General features: G+C 55.7%; 2 protein-coding genes and 1 long non-coding RNA gene across 13 annotated transcripts; 2 read left to right on the plus strand and 1 right to left on the minus strand.

The window, feature by feature from the left end:
* Positions 1–576: 576 nt before the first annotated feature.
* On the minus strand, positions 577–24,987 carry SLC2A11 (solute carrier family 2 member 11). Of its 9 annotated transcripts, none has more exons than XM_073222963.1 (12): positions 18,750–23,844; positions 11,529–11,627; positions 8,974–9,134; positions 7,449–7,573; positions 6,782–6,911; positions 6,096–6,244; positions 3,114–3,301; positions 2,827–3,012; positions 2,469–2,570; positions 2,311–2,386; positions 1,949–2,076; positions 577–1,749 (listed from the first exon to the last, which is right to left on the minus strand). In XM_073222963.1, the coding sequence occupies exons 1-12, from the start codon at positions 19,050–19,052 to the stop codon at positions 1,549–1,551; spliced, it is 1,848 nt and encodes a 615-aa protein (XP_073079064.1). In that variant the 5' UTR covers positions 19,053–23,844; the 3' UTR covers positions 577–1,548. The 9 variants fall into 9 exon arrangements, 6 of the variants coding, with proteins under 6 accessions (XP_073079064.1, XP_036849249.2, XP_036849248.2 ...); XM_036993354.2 differs by having other exon boundaries at positions 2,923–3,012; positions 18,750–23,843; XM_036993353.2 differs by having other exon boundaries at positions 2,902–3,012; positions 18,750–23,841.
* LOC140846495 (uncharacterized) lies at positions 15,383–17,719 on the plus strand. The gene is made up of 3 exons (XR_012125630.1): positions 15,383–15,458; positions 15,695–15,839; positions 16,358–17,719. It is a non-coding gene; the product is annotated as an uncharacterized lncRNA (long non-coding RNA).
* DERL3 (derlin 3) lies at positions 24,829–26,879 on the plus strand. 3 transcript variants are annotated; one of them, XM_036993361.2, is made up of 7 exons: positions 24,829–24,966; positions 25,077–25,142; positions 25,221–25,294; positions 25,414–25,507; positions 25,899–26,094; positions 26,522–26,612; positions 26,701–26,879. In XM_036993361.2, exons 1-7 carry the CDS (start codon positions 24,874–24,876, stop codon positions 26,780–26,782), a joined length of 696 nt encoding a protein of 231 aa, XP_036849256.1. In that variant the 5' UTR covers positions 24,829–24,873; the 3' UTR covers positions 26,783–26,879. The 3 variants fall into 3 exon arrangements, with proteins under 3 accessions (XP_036849256.1, XP_073079068.1, XP_036849257.1); XM_036993362.2 differs by having other exon boundaries at positions 24,831–24,966; positions 25,080–25,142; XM_073222967.1 differs by lacking the exon at positions 26,522–26,612 and having other exon boundaries at positions 26,657–26,879.
* The last annotated feature ends 832 nt before the right edge of the window (positions 26,880–27,711 follow it).

Raw genomic sequence — 27,711 nt, forward strand, 5'->3', positions numbered from 1 at the left:
CGTTTGCCCAAATCCACATACATCAGTAGTGAACCTTAACGCAGATCCTCGTCTTTAGGTGATTATGATGGGTCATTGCAGGTTCATGGATTATAATACACGTACCACTTGGCAGGCAACGCTGACAATAGGGGAGGCCGTGCATGCGTGGGGGCAGGGAGCATATGGAAAATCTCTGTTATTTTCCTCTTCTCAAATTTGCTGTGAAATTAAAACTGCTCTAAAAAGTCTTTTTAAAAATATTGGACAAAAGATTTGAAGCGATTCTTCATAAAAGATACATAAAGGGCCATATGGAGCGCATGAAAGATGCTCAACATTACTAGTCAGAATTAAACCCCAACAAAGTGCCCTGGTACACTCAGAAGAATGGCTACATTAAAAAGGCTGACTCCGAGGACTGATGGCAGTTCAGAGCATGTGGAACCTCTCACACAGTGCTAACAGGAATGTAAAACACTATAATCACTTGGGAAAACAGTTTCTTTTACAGTTAAACAGACATTGTATTAGTAAACAGCAATTCGTCTGCCCAAAAGAAATGAAAACATATGTCTACCCAACAACTCATGCAGGAATGTTTATAGCAGTTTTATTCATGATGGTCAAGAATTAGAAACAGCAGGTAAGTGGATAAACAAATGTGGTATATCCACACGGTGGAGTATTACTCAGCAATACAAAGGAATACACACTAACATGTGCAACAACATACATGAATCTCAAAAACCTTAGAGCAAAGCCAGCCACAAATGTGCATATATGGTGTGGAATTATATTACATTCTAAAAGAGGCAAATCTAACCTATAGTGACAGAAGGCAGGTCAGTGGTGGCCTGGGGCTGGGGGTGGAGTGGGTTGCCGATTGCAAAGGGGCATGAGGGAACTTTCAGGGTGATGTGAAGGTGCGCCCTGACTGTGGTGGTGGGTTCATGGGTATAGACAGCTGTCAAAACTCATCAAATGTACAGGCGTTCCACCCGCACCCTCAGCACAGGTGGGCAGGGGCGCGCAGGCGACACTGCACCACATCCACCCATCCTTCCCCCAGGCCTCCAGGCCCCCTCAGCAGAGCGCAGGGCCCAGAGCTGCGGGAGCCCACTCACCGGGGCCGATGCCAAAGCTGAGGATATAATACGGATATACTGTACTGTACATAACTATGCCTCAATAAAGTATCTTTTAAGAAATCAATTCTCAGAAAATCCTTTTCTGACCACCCTCCTCTCAAACTAGATCAGGCCCCTCTGATATGCACACCTTCACAGCCTGAACTTTCCTCCACTGCGTTTCCTGGAGTTTGTAATTATGTTTTTATTGGTTTTCTGTTAGTTGTTAACTGCCTCTGGATGGGGAGTACCGAGTCCGGATCCCTTCTCCCTGACTCACCCCCGAAGGCTACGCACCTGGTACCGTGCCTACACGCAGAAGGTGCCCAGAAAGCACTCATTAAACCAACGAATGCAGGGGCCTGTGAGTGCAGAGGGCCAGGACCCTGAGCAGGAAGGAGAGCAGCAGCTGCAGCCGGGCACCAGCGCACCGGCAGCGCTAGAGCTCCGTGCCCCGGCTGGCCTCCGGGCCCCTCCACACGCCGCCCTGGCTCTGCCCGGGGAAGTTGAGCCTGTGCAGCTCCGCAGAGATCTCCAGGAAGGTCTTGCCTTTGGTCTCAGGGAGGAAGAAGCCAGTGTAGACTGCTCCACACAGGCAGACCCCGAGGAAAGGCGTATAGAGGAAGTGGGACAAGACCTCCTAGGAAGGAAAAGGGCCCTCGGGAGCTGGTGCGGCTCGGCCTGGCAGAAGGCCCCAGGGCACGTGGTGCTGAGCAACTTGTCTGTAGGATCGGATAAGCCCCACCACCTTCAGCCTCCATCTGCCCGGGAGGGGGCCTCCCACGGGGTTCTCACGCTGACTGGGACCCTGAAGCAGGGCGCCCCGAAGGAGGGCCTACCGTGAAGAAGGGAAACCCCAGCCCGACCAGGAAGAGCGTGGTCCACACGAGCGCCCCAAAGACCATATAGGCAGCAGGCCGGGCCGTCTGGTCAAAGAGCTCCGTGGCCAGGATCCCTGTCACTCCGGCTAAAGGGAGGAGCGGGGTTAGGGCTGCCAGCCAGGGCACCCTGCCCAGACTTCCCGCCCCTGGCCCCCAGCAACGGGGCCTCTGCTGCCCTTCTCCAGGCGTTCCACCCGCGCCCTCAGCACAGGTGGGCAGGGGCGCGCAGGCGACACTGCACCACATCCACCCATCCTTCCCCCAGGCCTCCAGGCCCCCTCAGCAGAGCGCAGGGCCCAGAGCTGCGGGAGCCCACTCACCGGGGCCGATGCCAAAGCTGAGGATGAAGGCAAAGATGCAGGCCACGGCCAGGTAGGGCACCCAGGGGGAGGAGCTCTGCGCGGAGGGCCGCGGGCTGGTGAGGCGGGTGGGGACGGGCTGCTGGGGCCACCCCCCTTCGCACCCGCCGCCCGGCTACCTGCAGGCACAGGGCCGCTGTGAAGACACCGCCCCAGCAGGTCATCAGGGAGTACCCCCCGACCAGCAGCGCGCGCCGGCCCACCCTCTCGATCGCCACACACTGCAGAGGAAAGGAGCCCTCGGTGAGCGGCCGGGCACCGGCCGGCAGTGGGCAGGGCCCTCAGGAGGAAGCCGGTGTGGGGTGGGGGGGAGGGCAGAGGCAGTTATTGCTTCACACGATGAAGACATTATTAATTTCCCGGAGGACCTTGGTCACCCAACGTCATTCAGTTTTCTCATCTCTAAAGGTGGTGTGAAGGCCTGGTAAACAGTAGGTGCTCAATGAATGCTAACTCGCTGCATTTTAACAGAGTGACCTGGAGGGAGAAATGGCTGAACTCAGAGTCACCCCCTCCCAGGGCGGGCGGAGCGTCGGGCCCGGCCGGACTCACGCTGACCAACGCGGTGAGCACCTCGCAGCAGCCAGTGCCGATGACGGCGTACGGGACCCTGTCCTCGGGGACTCCCGCCACGCGGAGCACGGACGAGGCGTAGGCGTACACCTGGACGGGGCGGCAGCGGACGGCTCGGGCGCAGAGCCCCTCCAGCCTCCGTGGCTCCCGCCGCCCGCGGCCCCGGCCCCGGGGGTGGGGACGGGCCTCACCGCGTCGTTCCCGCACAGCTCCATGGCACTGCTCAGCACCACGAGGCTCGCCACCTGCCTCCGCAGGGCCGGATCCCGGAACAGCTCCCACGGGCGCCGCGCGCGCTGGCCCCGGCAGGCGGCGCGCTCCTCCTGCAGCTCGGCCAGCTCCGCGGCCACGTCCGCCGTGCCCCGCAGACGCTGCAGCGCTGGGGCGGGGCGGGGCCGGGCAGAGGGCGCTGAGCTCCTCTCCCCACCCCGCTTTGCTCCCCCACAGGGAGCCCCATGCCCTACTCCCTTCTCTCTCTGGGCCCCCCTGGTCAGATGGGGCCGTCTTCCTGGCTGGTCATTTCACAGCACCACGGACCATAAAGCGCTTTAGAAACTCAGGGTTCTGTGGATACAGCAGACAGGGCACAATTGCCGCAGAACCGTATGGTGGGCTCCCTGCATCCATGCATGATTCTGCAGTAACGGGGCAAGTATGCATCCCGCCCCTTAGCCCCGGGGGGGCCCATGTGACTCACTCTGGGCTGTAGGGAGGGTGGACAAGTTGCAGCCCAAACCTTAAGAGACCTTCCTCATTCCTACTTGCTCTTCTGCCATCTTAAAAATGTACGGTGGGGGCTAGCCCGCTGGTCCCAGGAAGAGCAGAGATGACCCTCCTGGGCCCTTCTTAGATCAACCAATGCCCAGCTGACTTGCACGAGTGACCAAGGGCAACAGAGCCGGCAGCCAGACCCAGCCTGCACCAGCCGACCCCAGACAGCTCACAGAGGCTTGAATGAAGCCACTGCTTCTCTGATTTGCCACCTGAGATGTTGCTATTGTTAGGCAGCAACAGAAAACCCACCAATGAACTGATACCCAGGGTAGGTGCTACCATAACTAGGACCTGCGATCTATGGCACTGATTCCAAGACCAGGCACAGGACCGTGAGGAGGCAGAAAAAGGAAAGCCTGTGTACGCAGGAAACAGCGTGGAAGGGGGCAAACACGATGGGCTTCCGGGCTAGGATGAAGGGGTCGCCAAATGGTGAAACCACGAACTGGTTTGCTTTTAGCAGAGTATTCTAAGTTTACTATAAGAAAACATGAGTTCACAAAGACCTTCAGGACAAAACAGCAGCAGACTCACAGCCTCCAAGAAGGTTCAATGGGGTATGGGGGGGACTTGATAATACGGGTGAATGTAGTGACCACAATGTTTTTCATGTGAAACCTTCATAAGAGTGTATATCAATGATACCTTAATTTTAAAAAAAAGATCTTCAGAGGCAACACATTTAATTAAATTTAACTTATGCCAGAACTTGCTAGGTTGGTTTAATAAAAAACAAAAACAAAAAATTAACCTGTTTCTCATCTCTAGATTCTCCAGTTAGCAAAAAGAGTCCCAAATTAAGTTAAAACCTGAAAACAAAGATTAAACCCAGAGCACTGCCCTTGAGCCACTGGCTTAGCGCAGCACCTCACAGACCCTCATGGCTGTAAAAAGGGGCATTTGAGGAGCTGAAGGATGTTGGTCCACAGCAGCCTGACATGCCCAAAACTCTAGTAATTTGGTCTTACGAAAGAAGCATGTCTCAAAAAGAATTGTGGGTGTGGCTTTTTGGCACATAAATCAAATACATAGAAAATTCACATAGTTTTTGAGAAAACTGTATTGACAAAAGCTCTGCTAGCTTGGACGAAAAGAAACCAAGACAGTTTGGAATGTAAAGACTTCTAAGCCCCAACTTCCTACGAGTACATTCTCTAATGCCTGCTGCAGAAGGTGTCAAGGAAGGCAATGGAAAAGGAAGGACATCTTGGAGGGCAGAAGCACGGCCTGGGGAGCTCCTTCCAGGAGGCATACCAGGGCTTGGTTGGGCAACATCCCCCAGCCCCAAGGCAGGGGAGTCTGGCAGCATTTTCCCAGGGGGCACCTCCCACTGCTATGGATTAGTGGCTGCTTTCTGCTTCCCACCTTCTCTTCTTTGAGGCGAGGGTCAGTTCTAGTCATGTTGTCCCACCTTCCCCATTGTGTGTCAGCACAGGAGGAACAGAGGACTGGTGTTTCTAGCTCCGAGGTCTCTGGACCAAGAGAAGCTCACGTAGATTTGACGTGATCTTAAGATCCTGGGCTTCAAGGCTGATACCATCATTGGATGAGATTCTGGGGAGCCCTGCATGGCACTAAGCACGTTTTGCACAGGGGAGGGATGTGAACAATAATTGTGGTTATAATGGCAAAGTGACAACAGTACGTTGGTGGGCCCTAATCTTCAGCCCTCCCTATATTTATACCTGTAAGAAGATATGCCATCAATTTTCCCATCCCTTGACTTTGGGTTCAGTGATGTGACTCTTTGGCCAATGGGATGTTAGTGGACGTGAGGGGACCAAAGGTTTGGAAAGTGCTCGTGCAACTGGATTTCCTTTTCTGTGCCTCCACCATCAACACAATATGAGCATTCCTAGGCTTGCCTGTTGGTACCATGAGTGAGAGGAGAGGCCTTCACAGCAGAGCTAAAACGCTCCAGTCCAGACAACCTGGACTGGCCAATCCCTAGCTGACGCCCAACACCAGAGCCAGCCCAGCCGAGATCAGCACGTCATGCAGCTAGCCCAGTGAATAAATGAGTAGAAGATGCAGTAAATGGTTGTTTGGGGATTGTTCTCTGACCATCATCACTGTGGCCATAGATAGTGGATAAGGCCATAGTCCCAGCACCCAGTTGGCCCTGGGCCACTAGGCCTTACGTGGTGTTTCATCTCACATGTACTGGGGGAGGGGAGCTCTTTCTCTGCACCACCTGGGTTTCCTGGACAGCAGGAGCTGGGTTTGCTCTACCTGCTGCCTTGGCATGTGGGAGGCACTTTTGAAGGGGTGGATGGATGGCACAAAGAGAGGGACAGCTTTTCCCTGATAAAGGAATCCCAAGAAATGGGGACCCACATGCTCTGGGAAGATGTGCCCCTTGGTCAAGAGTGCTTTGGGACCTGAGGTCAGAGACTCACCTGCCAGGCAGGCCTCAGCATCTCCACGGTCAATGAAGAGGTAACGTGGGCTCTCAGGGAGCAGGGGCAGGGAGGTGAGCTGGAGTGCCCCAGGCACCAGGCAGCTGGCCAGGAGCAGGGGCCAGTCCTGTGGGCTACCCAGGAGCTCCCTGGGGAGGCAGAGGAGAAACCATGCCAGAAACCTCCTTGCCAGAGCCCTGCCCCCCTGCCCCCCCACCCTGCCTGCCTGACCTGAAGAATGTCTGCATTACTCTGTGCCTCTTCCTAACCAGCTCTGGGTCTGGACACCAAGATCCCTTCCACCCAAGTAGGGACCCAAGATAAGGCAGGGTTGTGGCCTCACCTCGTCCCCAGCACCTCTTCTTCCCAGGGCTCCAGGCTCTGCTCACTCCTCTCTCTTCTGGCATGACCAGGACATGTCCCCCTTTAAAAGCCCAAACCTTCACCCTCTCCTCTGTAAAGACCTGCTTTTTGCCCCCTTATATGGAATGGATGGAAAGCCACTGAAGTGTGGCTGACTGATTCCCATTTGGTTTATTGGCCAGATGGATGCAGACAGTTTCAACACGTTAACACAAAAAAAGCAACGCCTTAATCAACTTGGTGGGTAGGGGAGAAATTTAGGTCAAGAAGGGCTTTTACTGATACTCCTCAAACCACTCAGTTCACATGGTGGGGGTGCTTACCGGAGTCCAACTACTTGACCCATAACAATCCCCAGGGCGGTGAAGACAGCTGAGGTCATGGCCACAGCTCCTCGGAGCTCCTTGGGGGCGCTCTCCCCCAGGTACATGGGCTGGACACTCATGCTCACACCTGGAAGCGTGCACAGCCACTAAGTTTTGGAGCACTTTGTTTCACAGAAATAGATAATATAGACACTGACACCTGGCTCTATAAACAGTAGGGAGTCAAGGGATTTGTTGATAGGAGCCCCTAAAAGCTCAGGTGGATGCACTCAAAGTTCTGGTTCCTCTCATGACCAGCCCCAGAAACTGAGGCGTCCTTAACAGGCAACTCTGCCTCCACAGGGAACAGCAGAGAACTCACCCTTGATGCCTTCACACTTTGGCTGCAAGGGGACTCGTGGCTTAGAGTACTGCTCAAACACAGGACCTCTGTTAATGTCGGTTTGGGGATGTTTGTACTTCCACCCCATACAATTTTTTCATTTTCCTGTATCTACGTTAAGTGTCTAGTTATATGAGCCTTTAAAGGTAAACCATATTTAATCATTTTGCAAAAAAAGGTGGGCATGAATGAAAAACATGACTAAAGAGAATAAATGAATGAATGAAGGGAATAAATGAATGATCAGGAACAGAGAGCCAGGGTGAGGCCCTCCTGCCATACCTGCAGTGACCCCCATGAGCAGCCTTCCCAGCATGATCATCTCGAAGGAGCCTGCTCTGCAGCTGAAGCCGAACAGGACTGCAGCCGCCACCACAAAGATGTTATTCACCAGGAGGGACTTCTTCCTTGGGGAGCACGGAGCACAACAAGAGATGCTCAGGTCCAGTCCAGGGGGTCTTAGCTCTGGGGACCCCTCTTTGCAAGTCCAGCCAGCCCTGATCAGACCTGTGCGTGCATGTTTGTGAACTGTGTCAAGGAGTCTAAAGTACATGAAATGCCCAGGAGCCATTGTACTAGAATCACTCGTGGTATGTCTAGAGGGTCATAAGCCCACTCCCCTTCCTCAAATACCCTAAATTACTCTCTTTTCTGCCTTGAAATGACGAAACTCATTTTTTATGGCTTTATACCATCAGAGAAAGCATTGCTGTCCTCAAACTCCTTTGTAAAACAAAGGGCCTGATATCTAGTGTCTTGGACTCAATAAAACCCTAGGGAGGAAAAACAGGGACTTTCGGAGTAAAGGAAGGACACGTGGAAAGCCAAGTACAGTCCCGTCACATTTCCCTCCATGTCACTTCTCAGAATCTTCAGGACGGCTGGGTGGCCCATGTCTAGTTCAACCAGACAAACGGTAAACCAGGAAGGGGACACTGGAAATATCAGCTGCTCCTGCACCGTGACGAAGCCCTAGCTCTGGGCTCCCGATACCTGGGCTGTCATGCAGGTCCCTTTGAAGCTCTCACTGTACTGAAAGGGAAACTGGAGCCCAGAGGAGGTCAGCACTCTGCTAAAAGCCAACAGCACGTCGGGGGCAGAATATGAGCGAAAGCTTAGAACTCCTGTATCTAGAGAATGGAGAATGACAGATTATAACAAATCTGACCCAGCAGGAACTCCAAATGTAACTAACATACCATATGTGGCTTCCTCACTGCTATTGATCAATAAAGTACTTTGACTGTGGGTATTTATCTGGTAAATGCATTTTGCTCCACTTCAGTGGCTGGAGCTGCTGCACTGAAGGCAGCCTCCCCAGGAGAAAGGTTCAAAGCTCTGGCTGTTGAGACCCTCAATGCACGTTGCATCCTATCCTGCTCAAGGCCTGGCCTTTGAGTGCGTCCTTTCGTTCTATGAGCTGCTCCAGTATCCTTGCAGTTATTATGATTTTCAGTTAAGCCCACCAGAGGCTCTCTCGTCTGCCACCCAAGAATTGCCACAGTTGGATATAAAGGGGGAAATGAGGCCCAAAAAGAAAACACTTGTTCACGGTCACAGAGCAGTTGCTGGCCGATGCAGAACTAGAAACCGGCGGGCCTCCCTCCCTCTGAGCACAGGCCTCTTGCCTCTTCCAGATCCTCTGGGAATGTGACTCTCTCGGTGGAACTCCAGGCAGAGGAAGGGGCTGGCTGAGGCTGATCTGGGCCTGGGCCTCCAGGACATCTTCCTTCTTCCACGTTCCTCAGCCCGCAGACTGGGGCGCCCCTCATGAAAGGGCATTCAGGGGCACACAGAGAGCACTTACCTTCCCAGTACGATGGCCAGGGGCCCCGCAAGCAGTGCTCCCAAGAGGCCCCCCACGGGGTACAGGGACACGATGAGAGCCCACACAAGCAGGACCAGGTGGGCAGGCAGCGGCTGGCCAGTACGCGCCTGCCACGTCGCATTGATGAATTCCTGAATGTGCTGTGGACAGGGATACCACTCAGCGTCCCAGCTGGGGGCTCCACAAGTCAGACCTTCTCCCCATGGGGCTCTGGTTCTGCACAGTAGACACCAGGTCTGCCCTCCGTGGGGCAGGAACAAACTCACCTGGGCACCTACCCTGTGGAAGACACTGTACTGGCCAATGCTCCCTGGCCCCGTGTTGAACAGCCCCTGTTTGCCCCTCCAAGTTCACTGTCACCTGCGCCCCCAAGCTTGGCCCAAGAAGCCACCTGCATGGCTCACATCAGTGGGCCCTCTTGGTGACTGGCTTCCAGTTGGACTAGGCCTATGGTGAGGACTGGAAGGCCATCAGAGGGAGGCGGCAGGGGTGTTGCCCCTGGGGCCCCCTCCCCGGGAGGTCACTTCCGGCTGGCTACAGGGCCACACGGCTCTTCCCTTCCTGATTGTGTACCTGCCCTTGGGCTCTCAATGCCCCACTCAGTCCTTCCTGAATCCTCCTTTGTGCTATCCACAACTACTGATCCGCACTGTGCCTCATTTCTCTGGGACCCCGACTGTAAGTGCTCTGTTAGGTGCACATTGCACACTCCATCCATTGTTAAGACTGGGAATTAGGCCCAGGGAAGTGAAATTACTTTTCCACGGCTTCAGCCACAGGTCAAGGCTGCAGCCAGGCAGTCAGGAAACCCTGGAGCCCAGCCCCAGAGCTGCTGCTCCAGGTAAGTGAACAGAAGCCATGTGGTCCAGAATCACTGCTCTTGGGGAAGCCCCGACACCCTTTCCCTGGTTAGAGAGGAAACGTCAGTCTCTGGCTGGTCTCCCCACAGGTCATGCGGGTGGAGGTGAGGGGGACGGCGGGTTTAAGTGTAGGGCTGGCTCTCCCCTGCCCAGGCCAATTCAAGGTAATGGCTGTCAGCCTAGTGCCCACCAGGTCCCTCTGGGGGAAAGACCTGTCCAGCGCTGCTGGGACCAGGGCCAGCCTCCCCTGCCCTAGGCTGGGACTCCTCAGAAGTGACCAAACAGGGCAGTGGGAGGGAGGGGGAGTCTCTGAGGCTAAGAAAGTCCCATTTGCAGGGGCCAGTGATGGCCCATGGGCAACAAGGCCTGAGGGCACCTGCCGCCCTCCTTTCTAAACCCTTTATTTCATCCTCAAGGGGCTGGGCTGCTGTAACTGCTTCTGCCCAGAATAGGCTCGTGTCCCTCTCTCCTGCTAAACGCTAACACAATGTCCTTGGGGGACGTTCTCTCCCACTGTCAACTACAGTCCCCTCCACGTACATGGCCACCTGACCCAGACCTGACACATGGATGTGCTCCACTCTCCTGATCATGTGATCGGCCTAGATCGGGCATGTGACTCAAACCAGCCAATCAGATTCTCCCCAGTCTACGGCGCCACCAATGGTGGAAGATGAGGCCCAGCAGGGATGGGAGAGCCCCAGTTCTGTCCTGGGGCCTGGTTCCTGCAGCCTTTCCCCCCACACGGTGCGCAGCCCCACATCGTAACCAGCTATGTGACAGGACTTACCCTTCTTAAGCAAGTTAGAGGCGGGCATCTACCGCTGGGGCTAAAAGATTCATCTTCCCCACAGGCACAGGCACTACTGAACAGGCCCGGCCAGGCCAGCATCAAGTGCCGGGGTCTCAGGCACCGAGGGCAAACTAGCAGGAGGATGGGGGGCCCCAAATGACCAGCACACACCCCGACTGGTGACAGCTGCCCTGCGCCAGGGCTGGGGTGGAAGGGTGACTTCCAACTGGGGCACTGTTGAAGGAAGACCTCAGGAGGGTGCTGGTGGTTGGGGGGGTCCTTGAGGGGCTTGTGCAATAGGGCGGAGAGGGCCTCCCAGCCAAAGGAGGCTTAAAGAAAGGGCTGTGTGCATTTGTGGAGCTGCAGTTAACCCACTTTGGTAGCAGGGGTTATGATGGATGAGAATGAAGATGGGAGACAGGTGGAGAGGTTCTGATCCCAGGAGGCCTTGAACTTCAGGTGGATAAGCCTGTTCTTATTCACAGAATGTTTCTGGGCAGGGAGTGGCGTGATCCAGCTTGGGAGGCCATGAGGAGGCTAGGCCAGCAATCCAGGCAGGAGAGACACGGGGAGAAATGGCTGCACACTAGAGGTACTTGGGAATCACTTGGTATCTGAGAGGCAGATTAAGGCTGACTCCTAGTCTTTGGGTGCAGAGTGGAATCCTCTGCTGACATAGGGGACTCAGGAAGACATGCAGGTACCAGGGAGGATGCAGAGCTGGGTTAGAACCTGCAAAGCCTGTGGGACATCCCCATGGAGGTGGCCACCTAGGAGAAAGCGCCACCAAGTGGATGTTGGCCTGAAGGCCCAAATGAACGGTTATTACCCCTTGTCCGGGACCCAGTGGGTTGGTGATGGTGGGCATGGAAGGTACATACCAAGGTTGGGGCATTGATGATGGTGAGGTTGTAGCCAAACTGAAAAGTCCCACCAATGCCAGCTGCACAGATGGTTAGGAGCAGGACTCTGCCCTGAATCTGGGGAGAAAGGGGAGGGTGCACAGTGACCAATAGAGGCCTCCACCTCCCTCCCAGGGCTAGAAGGTACCAATCATAGCATTGCAGTTTGTTTGAACCACGCAATGCTGTCTCCATTTTGCAGATGAGGAAACTGAGGCAGTTAGCAAAGAACTCCAGCCTTCTGCTTTAAGTCCAGGACCTGCCTCACCCATTACCCCACCCCGCACCAGCATTTTCCCGAGATGAACAGCAGCTCCCGGCCTTCCTTGCCCCACTGTCCATGGGCATGGCTGCTGCGGCTCGGAAAGACAATGCTCTGAGCAGGGACCCAGGGTAGTGAAGCTCCGCCCTTGGCAGGACAGGAGCCCCTGAGCCCCAGTGAGTCACCCCAAAGAAACATTTCCTAACAGAGCGGCTGGGCTTCCTCTTGCCTTCCAGCCTGTTGTGCAATGAGGCTGACAGAAGGGGCCACATGGACCTTCATGGGTGAGGGATTGAGGGGTGTATGGGGCAGCCAAGAGCAGCCACTGCACTGCTGGCAGGGCTGGGCCCCAGTGCCAGCTCTGCCTCCACTCCCTTGTTCTCTGAGTCACTTCCTTGCTGGATCTGGAGGAGATGCCTACCTCCAGGCTGGGGGACAGCCAGAGTGCACGTGGTACCACACCCACTTGATACAATGAAGGACAGCTTTGTATCCTAATGCGACACCCTTTGGGAGCGAGAACTACCAAAGCACCCGGCCACGAGGACTCCATGTTGGATATCCCAGCCCACTAGGTTTTTCTTAAGGGATTCACAATCTTATTTCTATTTTTCCTCCTATAATTTGTCATTACAAAATAACATGCTCATTAAAATTTTTGAAAATTTAAAATATGCTGAAAGTTCACTGCCCCAAAGGCATAACAGTAAACTAGTTCCTTCAGATATTTTCTTAGATATTCACAAAGTAGGTGACTACACAAAAATCAAATTGTTGATGTCTTCTCAGTAAATCATACTGCCTTTCTTATTCTGGCAAATTGTTCTGCAGATCTAAAGTCTTACAAGTCAAATTTATTTATTTTTTTAATACTTAAATACAAGTTTCAAGCAGAAGGATATATGGCTAAAGATCTGCTGAAGAATCCCCAGAACCTGAGGACTGTCTATTTACTCGTCAGTCAAGTATCACGTGACTGTCCCAGCCAGGAATTGTGCTGCTGGCGGGCCGGGACAGCTGGACAAATGACTGACGGGCCTTCACCATTTGGTGCTGGGGTAGGGAGGCGGAGGTGGAGATCTGGAGGGCAGGATTCCCCCCCCAAGAGCTTGCCCCTGGTCTATAGGCATGTCCACGACAGGCACCCTGGCTGCCCGCAGTTCCGGTAAAGCCCAAGGAACCTCCTCCCAAGCTGGGAGCCACTGGGGGGAACCAACCGGCTGAGAGCCTGGAGTTGGTCGCGCGGGAGTCACACCAAATCACGCAGGCTGGGTTCCCCTAAGAGAGCAGATCTGCAGGAAGGAGCAACGGACACGGTCGCCTCACAGAACAGGCAGTAACAAGATAAACAAGGAACATATAGAGTATGTCGGCTGGTGTGGGGAGACTGAAAGCAGGGAAGGGTGAGAGGGCGTGTTTGGAAAGGGTGGTCAGGCAATACGCCCTGAAAGGTAGAGCACATGGCAGGGAATGATGGCAGGTCTCTAAGACAGCAGGGCTTATTCAATTCCCTGAGATCACGCGTGGGGATAGCCTAGTCCCATGCGTGGTCATGAAAAGCATTTAAACAGTATTGTGAAAATTAATAGGGGGAAACCTCACCAAAGTGGGGTCAGGAGGTCAGTCGGAGAAGCTCTGAGGCGCCACCACTCCTCTTCAATCACAGACCCAACTGCGAGCGACGCGCCTTCCAAGTCCTCACTGCTTTAGCTACTTACTGCCCCACAGGAGGAAGGATTTCCTCTTCCCCAGCAACAGCCCAGCCAATGAGAAGCCACGATACTCGGACCTCCCAGTTTAGTCCAATGGACTTTCTGTTTATAACAGCCCTATCCAAGTCGGCCTTTCCTCTATTAAAGAGCTGGTCTTGGTTCTCCAAACTTGCCTATGGTTTTCCAGTACCTTTCTTGTCCTGAATTACTATATTAACAGAGTGGAAAAGCTGGGTATCTCTGCCTTCATAGTTTATCTGTCTCCTCTGCTGACTAAACCTTTGGGACAACAAGCTTCTGCTTAGCCCTGCGGCCCTAGATATAGGCTTGTTAGTCAACAGAAGGAATTTTGCTCATGACTTAGGATTGCTGCAACCAGCCCCTTACCCGAAACTTGCCTCCCTGAGCAGAAGAAAATGTACAAAAATGACAAGTGTACTGGCAAGGACTTACAGGCACATCAGGGCCAGACCCACAGCCACAAAACGGCTGCAGTCCACTAGCCACGGACAAGGGGTGTCACAACAACTCTCAGACCTTTGCTGACATCTGGATGTCTACAGTCCATTGTCACCCCCTGACCTCAACCCAATCCTGCTCCCCCTTCCCTAATATAAAGGAAGCTTGAAATCAACCCTAAGTTAGGATGGTTCTTTAGGACATTAGTCCACCATCTTCTTGGTCTGCGGGCCTTCAGAATGAAGTCACTTTCTCTGCCCTAACAACTTATCTTCTATTTATTAGCATGTAATGCGGCAAGTGGGATGAACTTGGACTTGGTAACACTATTCTCTGCTATTTCCAAATAGCAAAACCCATTTTTGCTAGTAAAATAACTTTTAAGGTTAACATTAGCTATAATGGTGACTGTGCAGTGAACAAATACTTCTTGCCTTGCTACTCTGGGCATTAAACTTACTGACCTTGGGGCTGGGGAGAGAGCAGTGAACAAGAGACAAAATCCGTGGTCTCACAGAACTTTCCTTCCAGTGGGGAAAGACAGGCAGTAACAAGATAAACAAGTGAAATGTCAGCTGGTGTGAGGAGACTCGAAGCAAGGAAGGGTGAGAGGGAGTGTTTGGAGAGGGTGGTCAGGGAATATGCCCTGGAAAGGTAGTATCTGCACAAAGACTTGAAGGTGAGAGAATGCACCATGAGGACAGCTGAAAGAAATCAGTGTAGTTTGGGGGGCATCCCAGAGATGGATGGTGGGCAGTTGGGGCATTCTTTCCTGGTTGCCCCATTTCTCTGTGAAGCAGGACCTCAGGACAGAGCTTAGAGGCGGCATAAAGGAGATGAAGGTTGGGGAGAGAGGGAAGGGTGGGAACATCACAGGACAGGGTGAGGTAGCAGGGGCCAGGAGAGTCTGGCCTGCCACCAGAGCCCCAGAACGGCGTGGGCATTGTGAAGAATGCTAGCCTAGGATACCGTCGGTCCACTGTTGCGGCAGACAGTGACCCCATACAACTCTGCACTGCCCCCCAGGCCACCTCTGAGCGTAAACAGCTGCTTGTGCTCGTCTGAATGAAGCACCTAACTCCACTGTACAAACAAGCACAGGATATTATTATACCCCTGACGCCTTCGTTTAGCCTTCGAGTGGCTGCGCCTGTGCAGCTCACGTCTGTCTGCAATCCCTCCTCTGAAATGCCCGTGCCGGGCAGTTTTTGTAACTCAGACCTCTGCAGATCGCAGGAGTGCATCACGCACGCACACTTTCCTGCAGCATTCGTGGAAAGACGGGTGTGCACGGTCGGGTTTCACTCTGAAGGTATGACGCTCCAGCCCCCACACGGGGGAGGCGCACGCGCACTGAGTGGAGGGAGATGCAGTCCTTTAAACAGGCGGGGGGGAGGGGCCGACAGGAAGGAGCATGCGCTGTGGGAGTTTGAGAGGCGCAAACCATTCTTGAAGCGCAGAGGATGCGCAAGCGCAGTGAGTACTGAGGAAGCCTGGGTTGCCAAAGATTCGCGCAAAGCGTTCCGGAGGCCAGAGCGCGCGGCCGAGCCCAGAGTGGCTAGCGGAACCGCTAGGCTCGCGCGCGGAAGGCGGTCGAGGCGCACGCGCAAGGCGCACGGGGTGTGGGGGCGTTTGGGGTCCCGCGAGCGGTTCCCCTGGGGCCAAAGCCGTGATGGCGGCTCCTGTTTATTCTCCATCCCTCCGTTACGCAGCGCTTGGGCTGAAAATCTCACTACTTACTCGGCTGAGCATGGGGTCCATCTCTGCAAAGCGGAAGGGAGCGCTAGTCGGAGACCCCCCGCGCACCCTCTGCTGCGCCCCCGCAAGTCCCAGGCGGCGGCTCTGATCTCCCTCCAGGTTCGCCTGCAATTCCGGCCCTAGCCCCTCGCCCTTCCCCCGCTCCGCCCCGCGCTGCCGCCCCGGCGTGAATCTCTTCTGCCGCTCGCTCGCTCCCCCTCGGACCATCTGCGCCGCCGCCTCTTTGGAACCCTCCGCCAGGGCTTTTACCCCTATGCGGAGCCCTGCCTGCTGCCCGGGAGTGTCATCGGTCACTCTCTGAGGGCCAGAGCCCTAGATTCTGCACAGACATCGCCACCCTCGCCCAATCCAAGTGTCCCCACCCTTTCTCCAGAGGAGAGTCAGAATTAGGGACCGAAAGGCAGACCCACCAGTCTCTGGGCCGTTCTCATCTCTCACTCTCGGTCCTGGAAAGGCCGGTGACTTGGAATGGCAGAGAGGAGAACCGGTTTCGGGTTGCTGCCAGGGAGTCCATTATGAGAGAGCCTGTCCCGGCCTGTGATCAGGGTGCGTTGGGAGGAGAGCCAACCCAGGGTCCACTGGGCTGGATTAATCTTTTATTTCTCTGGGCTTCTCAGGCCCTATATGGAATCCAGGAGTTGGATAAAGGTCAAGCCAAAACCAGACTTGTCAAAGATGCTATTTGTGGTCACAGAAACAGACCTTAAGAAGTCATCTGAGCAAAAACTGTGATGGGACACACACCAGAATGGATACTGTCACATCTCTATTGCTCATGCCTGGTTTTTATTTGATTTTTGCTGCTCTGAACTTTTAAACATTTCTACAAACACCATGCATTTTAAGGAAAAATACAAAATAAAATGTTAGTTTTATGCAGTTGCTAATTGCATGCTTTTTCTGCAATTATTGCGGTGATCATAGGGGTTTTCTACTTTGTTTATGTGCTCAGCTACATCAATAGAATTTCTAATGGTAAATTATCCTTGAATTCTTGGGGTAAACAACATGCTCATAAAGTAATTGTTGCTGTTAATGCATTGTTGATTTCATTACTAATTTATTCAGGGTTTTTTTTTTCAAAGCCATGGTTTTTTTTTTTTTTTTTACTCTAAAAAAATCATTGGGGCAACAATGGGGCAATAAATTATGCTGGGACAATTGATTATGTGGAGGAAAATGAAATTGGATCTCTACCTCACCCTCCAGCCATAAAAATCATTTCAGGTGCATCCAAGCCTAATGCAAAAATCACTATTTTACTTTTATACACTTTAAAAGAAAATATAGGATATTTTTATAACCTCAGGATAATAAGGATAAACCATATAGGTTTCTTACGAGGGTTTACATCATTAAATAAAAAATTCGCATTAAGACACCATAAAAAGGTGAAACTAAAAGCTACTGACTAGGAGAAAGTGCCTGTAAGCCTATGACCAGCAAAGTATTAGTACTCAGAATAAAGAGATCCTACATAACAATAAAAAAGAGAAAATGTGCAGAAGCTATGAACAGGGAATTTACTGAAGAGGAAACTGAAGTGGCCAAAAAAAAATAGTTGTCCTGTATTAGCAATCAGGAAATGCAAATTAAATCCACAAGAACATCTTGTTTCACACTCAACAGACTGGCATCTTCTGCCAATACTAAGGTGGTAGATCAGTTGGATCTCTCACATACTGTTGATGAAAATGTAAATTGGTACATCGACTCCAGAGAGCAATTTGATCATACCTAGTACATTGCAAATACTGGTGACCCACCAATTCCCAAAGCTCCACTCCTGAGTTTGCCTTAGAGAAACTCTAATCCCATGCTCAAGAACTTCTGTTTACAAATACAGCATTGTTTGTAGTATCAGAAACCTATAACCCAAATGTCAATCATCAGGAACACGGAGAAATAACTGGTGTGCACTAGAATGCCACTCATCAGTGAAACGCAATGAACAGGGCAACAGTAGCAACTGTATGTGATTCAATGTTGCATGAATAAAGTTGTAGAAAATTGCATAGAGCATAATAAAGCCTTTATATTAGAAATAAACAAAATCACACATTATGTCTTCTGTGGGGTTGGAATACATGCATATGTAGTAAAATCTTGAGGGCAAACATGGATAAGTATCAACTTCAAAACTGGGTTTAACATTCTTAATTCAGGACGCCGCCAGGCTACACCCTACCCAGGACCACCACTGTGATAATACCATCTTGCTTACCTTCCTCCCGAGGGTCCTTCCTGAAATGCCACCTGGACACCTAGCTCCCCCACCGCCGTGCGTTTGTTCTCCAGCTATTAATTACTATTCTTAAGCCAAGCCAGGAAGCTTGAGGTTCCTCCTGGGAAAACATTAACTGGGAGTTTCACCTTGAGTATGTGAAGGTCATGGATTTGCCTATCTGTGGCAACAGCTGGTGTTGATTGCTGACACGTGGGTGGCTTCAGCTTCCTCTTCAGAAGTTCCTGAGACTACAAGGTCAAGCACGTGCCTGCAACAACCCTACAACCCTACAAGAAAGAGCCGATCTTTCTTGGATCTCCAAACCCAGCCGGCAGATCCTTTGGGAATGAGCACCCCCAGTCCCCCCGCCACTCTGCCGGCCGGGCCTCAACTGCGCCTCCAACCCACACGAGAATTTGGGGAGTGTTTAAAGAACACCCCCTGCTTCTTCCAGCCCTCGGCTTTCCCGGCTTTGATTCTCACCTAGTCTCGGCAGAGGTGGGAGCGGAGGAGGGGCGGTGACCTGCCCACAGCCTCCAGCAGGTCAGCGACAGCGCGGCCAGGAGCCGGTCATAGGTGGTGATCCCCTCACTCGCCGTGGGAGCGCAGGCCCTACTCTCCTCCCCAAACGCTGGGACCTCACTCCGCAGATGGGGAAACAGGCCCAGAGCTGGCGGGGATCTGCCCCTGGCACTCAGCAGGAAGCAGGGAAGAGCAAAAATGAAAGACGCCGGCACAAGGTCCGCGCCAGCCTCGAGCAGGCCGGCTCTGCTGCCCCTTACCCCCGCAGGAGCCGCCTCTCCGACCCGGGGACGGCCCGAAATGTACCTCTTCCCGTTACCCGGGCCTGGGGACCCGGGCTGGCGCGAGCAGCGCGACCCACGGTTTCGGCTTCCTGACCCTGGCCCCGCCGGTTTCCCAGGATTTGCCCGACATGGCCGAGACCAGCTGCGGCCGCTAGGGGGCGACAAAGCCCAACTCTGCAGGAGCCGGCACCGAGGCGCGCGCCTGCGTCCGAGGGCTCCGCAGTGGCAAGGACGCAAAGGGCCCGCCGGAGTGCCACTCCAGGTGCACCGGCACTTCATGGGGGAAGTTGCCCCCACAGCCCCTGGGCGTCTCCCTACCCCTCCCGCCCCAGGGTGATTTCACTTCCTCCATCCTGCGCCTCCAGCCCGCAGGACCAGGTGGCCAGGGCCTTGGGCGGCAGCTGGGAGGTTTAGCAACCAGCCCCACCATTCTTCGGCCTGCTCTGTGCCCAGCTCTCTGCTCTGGACAGGTGCCTTTCCCCTGGAGCAGGGCTCATGATGCACCCCAAGGCCCCCTGCCCCTCCCATCCATCATTAGGAGTGGTAGATGGACCCCTTCTGAGGACTGGGGTACCTAGCACCTGACCACCAGTGGGCTGGGCAGCTCTCAGCCAGCCTCTCCGCCCCCGCCTCGGTGTCCTCACCTGTCAGGTTTTGAGGAAGAGCCCCAGCAAGGGAGCAGCCTGCAGCTCCACTGGTTCAAGGCTGCTCAGAGGCTCTCCTAGGCCCCTCCTTTCTCTGTCTTCCCTGTTCCTCCCAGTCTACTATCTCTGCCCCACACCAGGAACCTCCTGAAAGGGCATGGGGGCAGAGGTCAGAAGGCCTGCTGGCCTTGGACAAGAGGCTGCCACGGTGGGCAGTGAGCCCCCACCAAGCCCAGCAGGCCAGCCACAGGCCTGGCAGCAGGCAACCCCAACAGAGCTCCCGAAGTTCTAACAGATAATCTCCTTTCTCCAAGCCTCCATTTGCTTGCCTGTAAAATGAGGGGTAGCAATAGACCTGCCCGTTTCAGGTCCCGCGTCCTCAGGCCCCTATGTGTGTTGGCCCTCCCTGCGCTGGGAATCCTGAGGACAGGCACCTGGCTTTCTCTTGATCCCCACGCTGGTCCCAGACTCCTTAGACCGAGTGAACATGGGGGCTGCAGCCTAGACGGGAACCCCAGTTAGGGTAGCGGTGCAGAGGGTAAAGCTCTGGGACGGCTCCTGTAGACTCTGCCCCAAGTCCTGCTTTGCCTCCTCAGAGCTGGCATTCATTCCTTTTCTGGGTCTCATTTCCAACTTACTGGTGCAAATAAAAGAAAGAATGAAGAAAGAAAAGATAATCCTACACCAGGCTGCCCCACATGGCTACCCTTTGATATTTGAGGACTGAACAATGGGGTTGATTGCGGATAGATTTTGAAACCATCTTAATTAGAAGAATGTCCTTGTGGTTGGCTGTTCTAAAAATACCTAGCGGCTGCTCCTCAGACAGCCTGTCACTGTCCCCTCCCTGCGTTGGGTGGGGTCTGCGTCACCATCCCCTCCCACCCCGCGGCTGAGGCAGTGCTCCTGCTGGCCTGGAGAGGCCCGACCACAGGCGTGGGAGAGCCCCGGGCCAGGAGCCCGTGGCCAGGACACCGGCCTGGGACACAGGGTCCCTAGTGTGCTCTCACTCATGCATGGCAGAGAGACTGGCCTTGGAGAGGGAGGCCAGCCACGACTGTCACAGGAGGGGGCACCTGCCCAGAATCTCTGACGCCTGCACACTAGGACAGAATATAACCTTTGAGCTGCACAAGGCTCTACAGGTGGACTCTCCCCACCAGCCCACAGACAGGGGCACTGAGGCCCGTGGTAGGGGCGGGGAATGGCCAGGGCCCACGGCCACCCTGAGGCTGCAGAGCTAGCCGGGTGTGCAGGTCTCTGAGGCCGGTGTGTGCTGACACCACAGCAGATGCCAGGGAAGGAGAGTGTGGCCCAGTGCTTCTGCAGTGTGACAAGGAGCTGGGAGGACCAGGCCAGGGTGGTCAGGGAGGGCTTCCCTGAGGCAGCCGTGTCCCCACAGCACCCCAAACCCAGGCTGTCCCCAAACACCGGGTATCTCCCTCCCACCTGGCCCTCTGCCAGTGCTGTGGCTTCCACCTCCTTGACCCATTGTCTGTCACGTGCCCACCACTGCAGGCTGCTCACATCCTCCTCCACTCAGACAACTGCTTCTATTCGTGTCCCCTTCTTCTGCCAAAGAGCCACCATCTAATGGTAAGCTCACCACCACACTGAAAAGTTCCCCAGGGCTTCCCACGGCCCCTGGACAGAGACCACAGCCTACATGACCCTGCTCCGCCTCACCCTGCATGCACCTCCTCCTTGCCCCACCTTCCCTTCTCTGACCCCTGCCCCAGTGCCACCTCAGGCCCTTAGCACAGACTGCTTCCCTGTCAGGCCTGGCTAATACTATCCTCCTCTGCCCCACACTGTCTCCTCCCTCCCCATCCTACTCAGAGACCCGCTAATTCCTGAGAAGTCCAGATTCTGCTACTGGTTCAAAGGGCCAGGCCAGGGCCTGATGCAGGCCACCTGGATGGCTTTTTGCCCCTGCACTTGGGCCATGAGCAGCTGTTGATGAGTGGGTTCCAGATTCAGGGCTAAAAATAGCCCAAGACCCAGACAGGAAGGGCCAGCGGGGACACAGCTGCTCCCGGGAGGGGCTGGCTGGGTGTGGGGGAGGCCCACCCACTGCAGCCAGGGGGCCGTGTGCCGGAAGGGGGTGGGTGCTGAGCTCACAGCCCCTCCTGAGGAGCCCCCAGAAGACGGCGGAGGGGTGCTCAGGGCTGCAGGGGGCACCATGTGTTGTCGAAAGGAACGCACAGCTGCCTCCAACAAGTTCAAAAACACCTCCTGATTCTTCCTGTTTCTTACCACAGCATGTAAGGCCTTTGGAATGAAAATACACTTAAAAACCAAGTGTGTGGAGTCCTAATAACAGATAGGTGAGCTCTGGTCTCTTCAGGGAGGGCTTCCTGGAGTAAGGGACACACACTCTTCCTCTCTTAATAGAACATATAAGTTGTAAGGGAGGAAAATTAATGAATGAATGAGCCAGAGACCCAGGGCATCCCCAGAAGAGAGACACTAAGGCCCGAATAAGAGGCGGTGGTGGCGGTGAGGCGCGCTGGAAAAGGGGGAAAGGGCTGGAGAGTTCTGTGGGAGCACCAGGCTCCATGTGGGGCCAGGGAGAGGTGAGGCAGGATGACCCCAGGTTTCTAGATTGTCACTAGGGGCTGGTGAGGGTCTTTCCTAGTGTGTGAGGCCTGTGAGGCTAAAGGCAGGCTTGGTGGGCATGTGTCAGTGGTGGTGGTGGTGGGGTGCTGCTGTCTTGCCAGTAGTACTGGGAGAACCTGGAGACCGGACCTAGGGGTCTTCTGGGAATCCTAGACCTGGGACCCCAGGGCTCCTTGCTCTGGAGCAGGCGAGGTCATAAGGCCTGAGAGGAGGCTTGGGAAGTAGAACCCATCGTCATTTTGCCAGGGGACCACAGGCCCTCCTTCTGCAACAGTCCTCAGCCCAGGAGAGAGAAAGTGAGCCCGGCCAGCAGGTCTGCACCGTGCTGCTTAGGACAGTCAGGTAAACAGACATTACATCCAGCACACACCAGCCTGTGCCTCTGGGCCCCTGGGAATGTGTGGTGCCCAGGGCTTCTCTCCACAACTGTCTAGAGGTGCCCAGGGTCACAGAAGTGGCCCTGGCATCTCCAAATGGCTGTCCTGGGCCTAAGACTGGCAGGAGAGTCCTGAACTGGCGACGGAAGCCTGCTCCAGGCCTTGATTTGCCTGCCACTGGACCTCAGTTCCCCCTGGAGGCTGCTGCCGCTCTGCGAAGGGTGCATCCGCAGAAAACCCAGCTGCTGCTCCCCTGGGCATCCTGCCCCACCAGCTGCCCCTACCCTGGGCTCCCAGCCTCCCAGGAATGTGCTCCTCTGCCCCCAAACCGGGCGCCTACCTTATCAGACCCAATCCCAAGGGAGACAGATACCCCTGTCAACAATGACAGCCCCTCCCGCTAGCCCCTGCTTGACCCTGAGTGGGGGGCCAGCCAGTGCCTTCTCAGTGCCTGGAGGCAAGAATACTCCCCTTCCTCAGCTGACAAGAAACCTGACCTCCCCACACACTCCCTCTTTGGCTCCTGCATGCCTGGCAGGTGCCTGGCCTGGCGTCTGAGGCCCTCGATCTGGCCCTGCTGCCAGGCCTCCACCCCGATGAGATCTCTCTGCTGCGCCCATCTCGAACATGGCCTCGCCTCACTCCTGAGCCCAAAGCACACCCCCCTTCCAAACTCCCAGCCTCTGCTTCCCCTCCCCTCCTGGGGTTCCTTGAACCCAGGGGACGCTTCTTAGAGCCCTTGTGCGACCCCTATTCTCTTGGAATCCATCTGAGAACTTTCTTGGCTGCTTCTCCTCCTTTCCAGTCTTCTCACCGGGAAATCAGGACCCTGTCCAAAGCATTCTTCATCTATCACACCAAGGCTAAGGCTGAGCTCCCCATGTTAGTAAAGACATGTCCATCTGAGCACTTACCTTTCCCTAACATCCCCCCATTATCCTGGTCACCAGCCACCCTGGCATAGCTGCCCTGCACCATCCCTTCCCAGGCCACGTCTGCGTGGGCTTCTCCCTGCCTTGCTCCTGAAGCCCTTTCCCGGCTCAGTTCCCAGAACCCGGACTCAGCCTCCCCTGGCCTCCCTGGCTGGGTGTGCCTTCTCTTGACTGCTGAAGTCCAGCTGCCCAGGCCTGGCCTCTTCTCTTCTCCATCTATCCTTGCCCCCTGTACGTATCTCACGCAGGCCCAAGACTACAAATACCATTGGTCTGGTGATGACTGATGCCCACATTTGGCCTGCCTGCCCACCTCTCCCCCAACACCGCAGATGCCAGGTGGACATCACACAGATGCCCCAAACTCAACAAGGCCAGAACAGGTCTCCCCATCTGCCCTCCTTTCCCCCAAGCATTCCTCTCAATAGAGGCCACCAGCACTCATCCAGCCTGTGGCTCATGCCTCAGCATCACCCTTGACTCCTCTCTTACAGCTGTCCTGCGTCCCAACCCTCCCTACCCTCCAGGCTCCACTCAGCCAAAGCCACCAGGGACCAATCAAGCATCCCCTCCTCACAGAGGCTTCCCAGGTCCCTCCCATCTAGCATGGTGGCTCACACCGGACCCCCCCTCCCCCACCCACCATTGTGGCCTTGGCTATTTCAGTCCGTGCCCTGTGAACACTGCCTCTCACATTAGCACAGAGCTACAGGTTCTGGTCTTCCAGCTCCACCGTAAGGGACAGCGTCCTTTGCTGGCTGCTGTAGCTCCTGCACCCAGAACAGCACCTGGGGCATAGTCAGTGATTAAATGGTTAACTTAATGAATGAATAAATGGAGTATCTCTTTTCCACCAAAATAATGAAGCTCTCTTCAGACTGCCCACTGCTCAGAAGGGCATCGCACCTTCGTGTCCCAAGGAAGACTCCCCACGTCAGACAGCATGCTCCAGTGGGTCCCTGAACGTGCGGGGGTGGTGCAAACCCGTGTCCAGATACGCTGCTGGGAGCATCCTTCGCTGTGGGTTAGGCGGCCCTGTCCTCGGTTCTCAGAAGACACAGGACGTCCAGGGTCCGGGGTGGCCCGCCCGCCCCTCGCACCCGTCGGGCCCGGACCACGCCCCACGCCAGCCCTCCCCTTCCGGTCTCGCTGGTTCTCGGTCTCATCTTTACTCAGCTGAGGAATCTCGGCCCCACCGTGGTGGCCCTGGGGGTCCTCTCACTAGCTTGCCGCAAAGCGACAAGTTCCTCATTGGCCACACGTTCTCCCGCGCCGCCACCACAGCCACCACAACAACCGCCACGTGCTCAACCGTGGGGCCTGCTCATTGGCCCCGAGTCTCGACCCGCCCACGCCCCCGGCATCCCGCAGCCTCTTCCTATTGGTTAGCGGGCCCAGGGCCCCTCCCCCAATCCTGGGCGCCTGGCGTATCCGGCGCGGATTGGCCGAAGGCAGGAGCGAGGCGGGGCTTGGAGGCGGGTTAAAGAGCGCGTAGCAAGGTGCCGCCACGCGTGTCTGATAAGGTTCAATGGCGTGGCAGGGTCTGGCGACCGAGTTCCTGCAGGTGCCAGCGGTGACGCGGGCCTACACCGCGGCCTGCGTCGTCACCACCGCTGCGGTGGTGAGCTGCCCGGGGAAGGCGGGGATATCTCCATGGCTACAGCCCGGGGGGGTTTCCACAGTTACAGTGGAATCCTAGGGGCGGCTCCTGACGCGCCCCTGGTTCCGCAGCAGCTGGAGCTTCTCAGCCCCTTTCAGCTCTACTTCAACCCGCATCTCGTGTTCCGGAAGTTCCAGGTAAGGCCGCCCCGCCCTTGCACCTGACGGCCCGCGCCCACCCCCGCCCACCCCGCGCCTGACCGCCCGCCCCCGCAGGTCTGGAGGCTCGTCACCAACTTCCTCTTCTTTGGACCCCTGGGATTCAGCTTCTTCTTCAACATGCTCTTCGTGTATCCTGCGCCGAAGGCCCCAGGCGGGGAGCGGGGCTGGGGGCGGAGGCGGCCGCGAGCGGCCGGGCGCGGGGAAACGGAGACCCCGCAGGGCGGCACTTCCTATACCGACGCCGCAGGTTCCGCTACTGCCGCATGCTGGAGGAGGGCTCTTTCCGTGGCCGCACCGCCGACTTCGTCTTCATGTTTGTCTTCGGGGGTGTCCTTATGATCGTATCCTTCCCGAGTTCCGAGACCTCAGGCGTGGTGCCTCCGTGCCCATCTTGTGTTGGCCTTGGGGCCAGACGGCATCAGACCAGGGAGGGACAGCGTCGTTCACTCCGGCTTAGGATGTGCTGAGCGCGCACCGTGTGCTCAGCTGGGGGGCGGCAGGGACAGGCCGTGGTCGGAGGCTGGGGTGAGGTAGAGACAGGGCAGATCACATGGGCCTTGACTGGAAAGGCACCGCTTGATGGGAACATGGCACCTAGGGGTGATGAGGTAAGGGAAGCCGGTGGGGGGACCCCAGGGGAGCAGCCGGGACCCCTGCAGCAGTGGTCCCACCCGGGGCAGGAGCTGAGGCCCACCCCAGGGGAGGGCTCCCCGCACCTTGACTCTGGCGCAGCTGCTGGGGCTCCTGGGCAGCCTGTTCTTCCTGGGCCAGGCCCTAACAGCCATGCTGGTGTATGTGTGGAGCCGCCGCAGCCCTCAGGTGAGGGTCAACTTCTTCGGCCTCCTCACCTTCCAGGCGCCATTCCTGCCCTGGGCGCTCATGGGCTTCTCACTGCTGCTGGGCAACTCGATCCTCGTGGACCTGCTGGGTGAGCCTGCCTGTGCACCCCTCCTCCCCGAACAGGCTGTCTGGTAGCTGAGGGTCTTCAGGAGGACCACCCAGGCTGACTGCTCTGCCAGAGCCCGCCCTCCCACCTGCACTGGAGCATTCCTCTGCCCCCACCCGCCTCTTCTGGCCCCCCCGCCTCCTCTGTTCTTCCAACCCTTGAACAAGCCAGCCAGCTACAGATTTCCTACCTTTAGGCCTGACCTGCTGATGCCCGTGGGAGTCTGAGCTCCTCAGGTTCTGCCCACTTCTGGGCCCTATAAGCCTGTCCTTCAGGCCCCATCCTGGGCACCCATATTCTGAGGCCTGAGGGAGTGGACCTGGCTGGGCCTCCAGGGCTGTGCAGGTTCTGCTGGCCCTGGGCTCTGGACCATGGAGAGCGGCCTGGGTACTCCTTGGCTTTCCAACAGGGATTGCTGTGGGCCACATCTACTACTTCCTGGAGGATGTCTTCCCCAACCAGCCTGGAGGCAAGAGGCTGCTTCTGACCCCTGGCTTCCTGTGAGTGCTGGGGATGACACCCTGCCCTCTATGCTCCCCCACAGATCTTTACCCCATGGCCTCAGCTCAGCATGGGCCCCTCCTACAGGAAGCTGCTACTGGATGCCCCAGAGGAGGACCCCAATTACCTGCCCCTCCCAGAGGAACAACCAAGACCTCTGCAGCAGTGACCCCACCAGGGCTAGGGCCCCACCCCTCACTGCCAGCTTGTAGCTGAGCAACGTGTCCTGGAGGCTGAGCCTAGCCAAATAAACAGAATGACCTGCAGCTTCTTCATCCTCAGCACTGGTCTTCACCTGCTGCCTCTGCTGGTCACATGCTTCTAAGCTGAGCAGGTGCTGCTGGCCCTGACCTAGGGGTGGTCCTGCCCGTCCTCTGCTCTTGGGGTGGGGCTGGCCCAGAGTGCAGTTCTACTCTAAGTCTGCCCTGTCCTCTCAGACCAGTTGTAGGTGCTAAGGTGGGAGGCTCAGAGACAGTCAAGAACCTGTCCAGGTTGCCCAGCTGTGTTTTGAACTCACAAATGGCAGAATCAGGTTCTCATCCCAGACCTGCCAGTACCGTGGAGCCTTAGGCGAATCCCACACTGGGCGTCTGCTCCCCTCCGGTTGGTAAGGAGGTTGGCCAGATTTCAGTGGCTGGGCTGGGCTTGGGCCAGGCCACGTCTGCAGGGGCTCCCGCCTATGGTGACCCCGGGTTGATTTCTCACTCAAGGCCTTCCATCCCTTACCAGTAACTGACAAGTGGGCCTTTGCCCCATTTTCCAGCCAAGCAGCTAATGGACTTGGCAGAGGCCCCATATGGTCAGGTGCAGAGGAGGGCCAGGACCAGGTCCTCTGCCCTGAGACCCCAAAGCCTTGAGATATTTCCACTTAGAGTCCTACAACTGGCTGAGGCAGAGACCTCTGGGGACTTCTGTCTCTGTCGTTAATTGAAGACTCCAGGAGCCTCATCTGACCCCACAGCTCAGTGTTCTGTAATGTAGGCATCGACGACCTGGCCAACATCCCCACTGCCCTAGACCAGTCCATATTATGGTTTCTTATCGGCAGCATGAGGGCGCCTCCAGCCATGGATTATCGTGGTCATGGATGATGAAAGT

Source organism: Manis javanica, chromosome 15, assembly GCF_040802235.1.
Source record: "Manis javanica isolate MJ-LG chromosome 15, MJ_LKY, whole genome shotgun sequence".
In the NCBI taxonomy this organism is placed as follows: domain Eukaryota; kingdom Metazoa; phylum Chordata; class Mammalia; order Pholidota; family Manidae; genus Manis; species Manis javanica.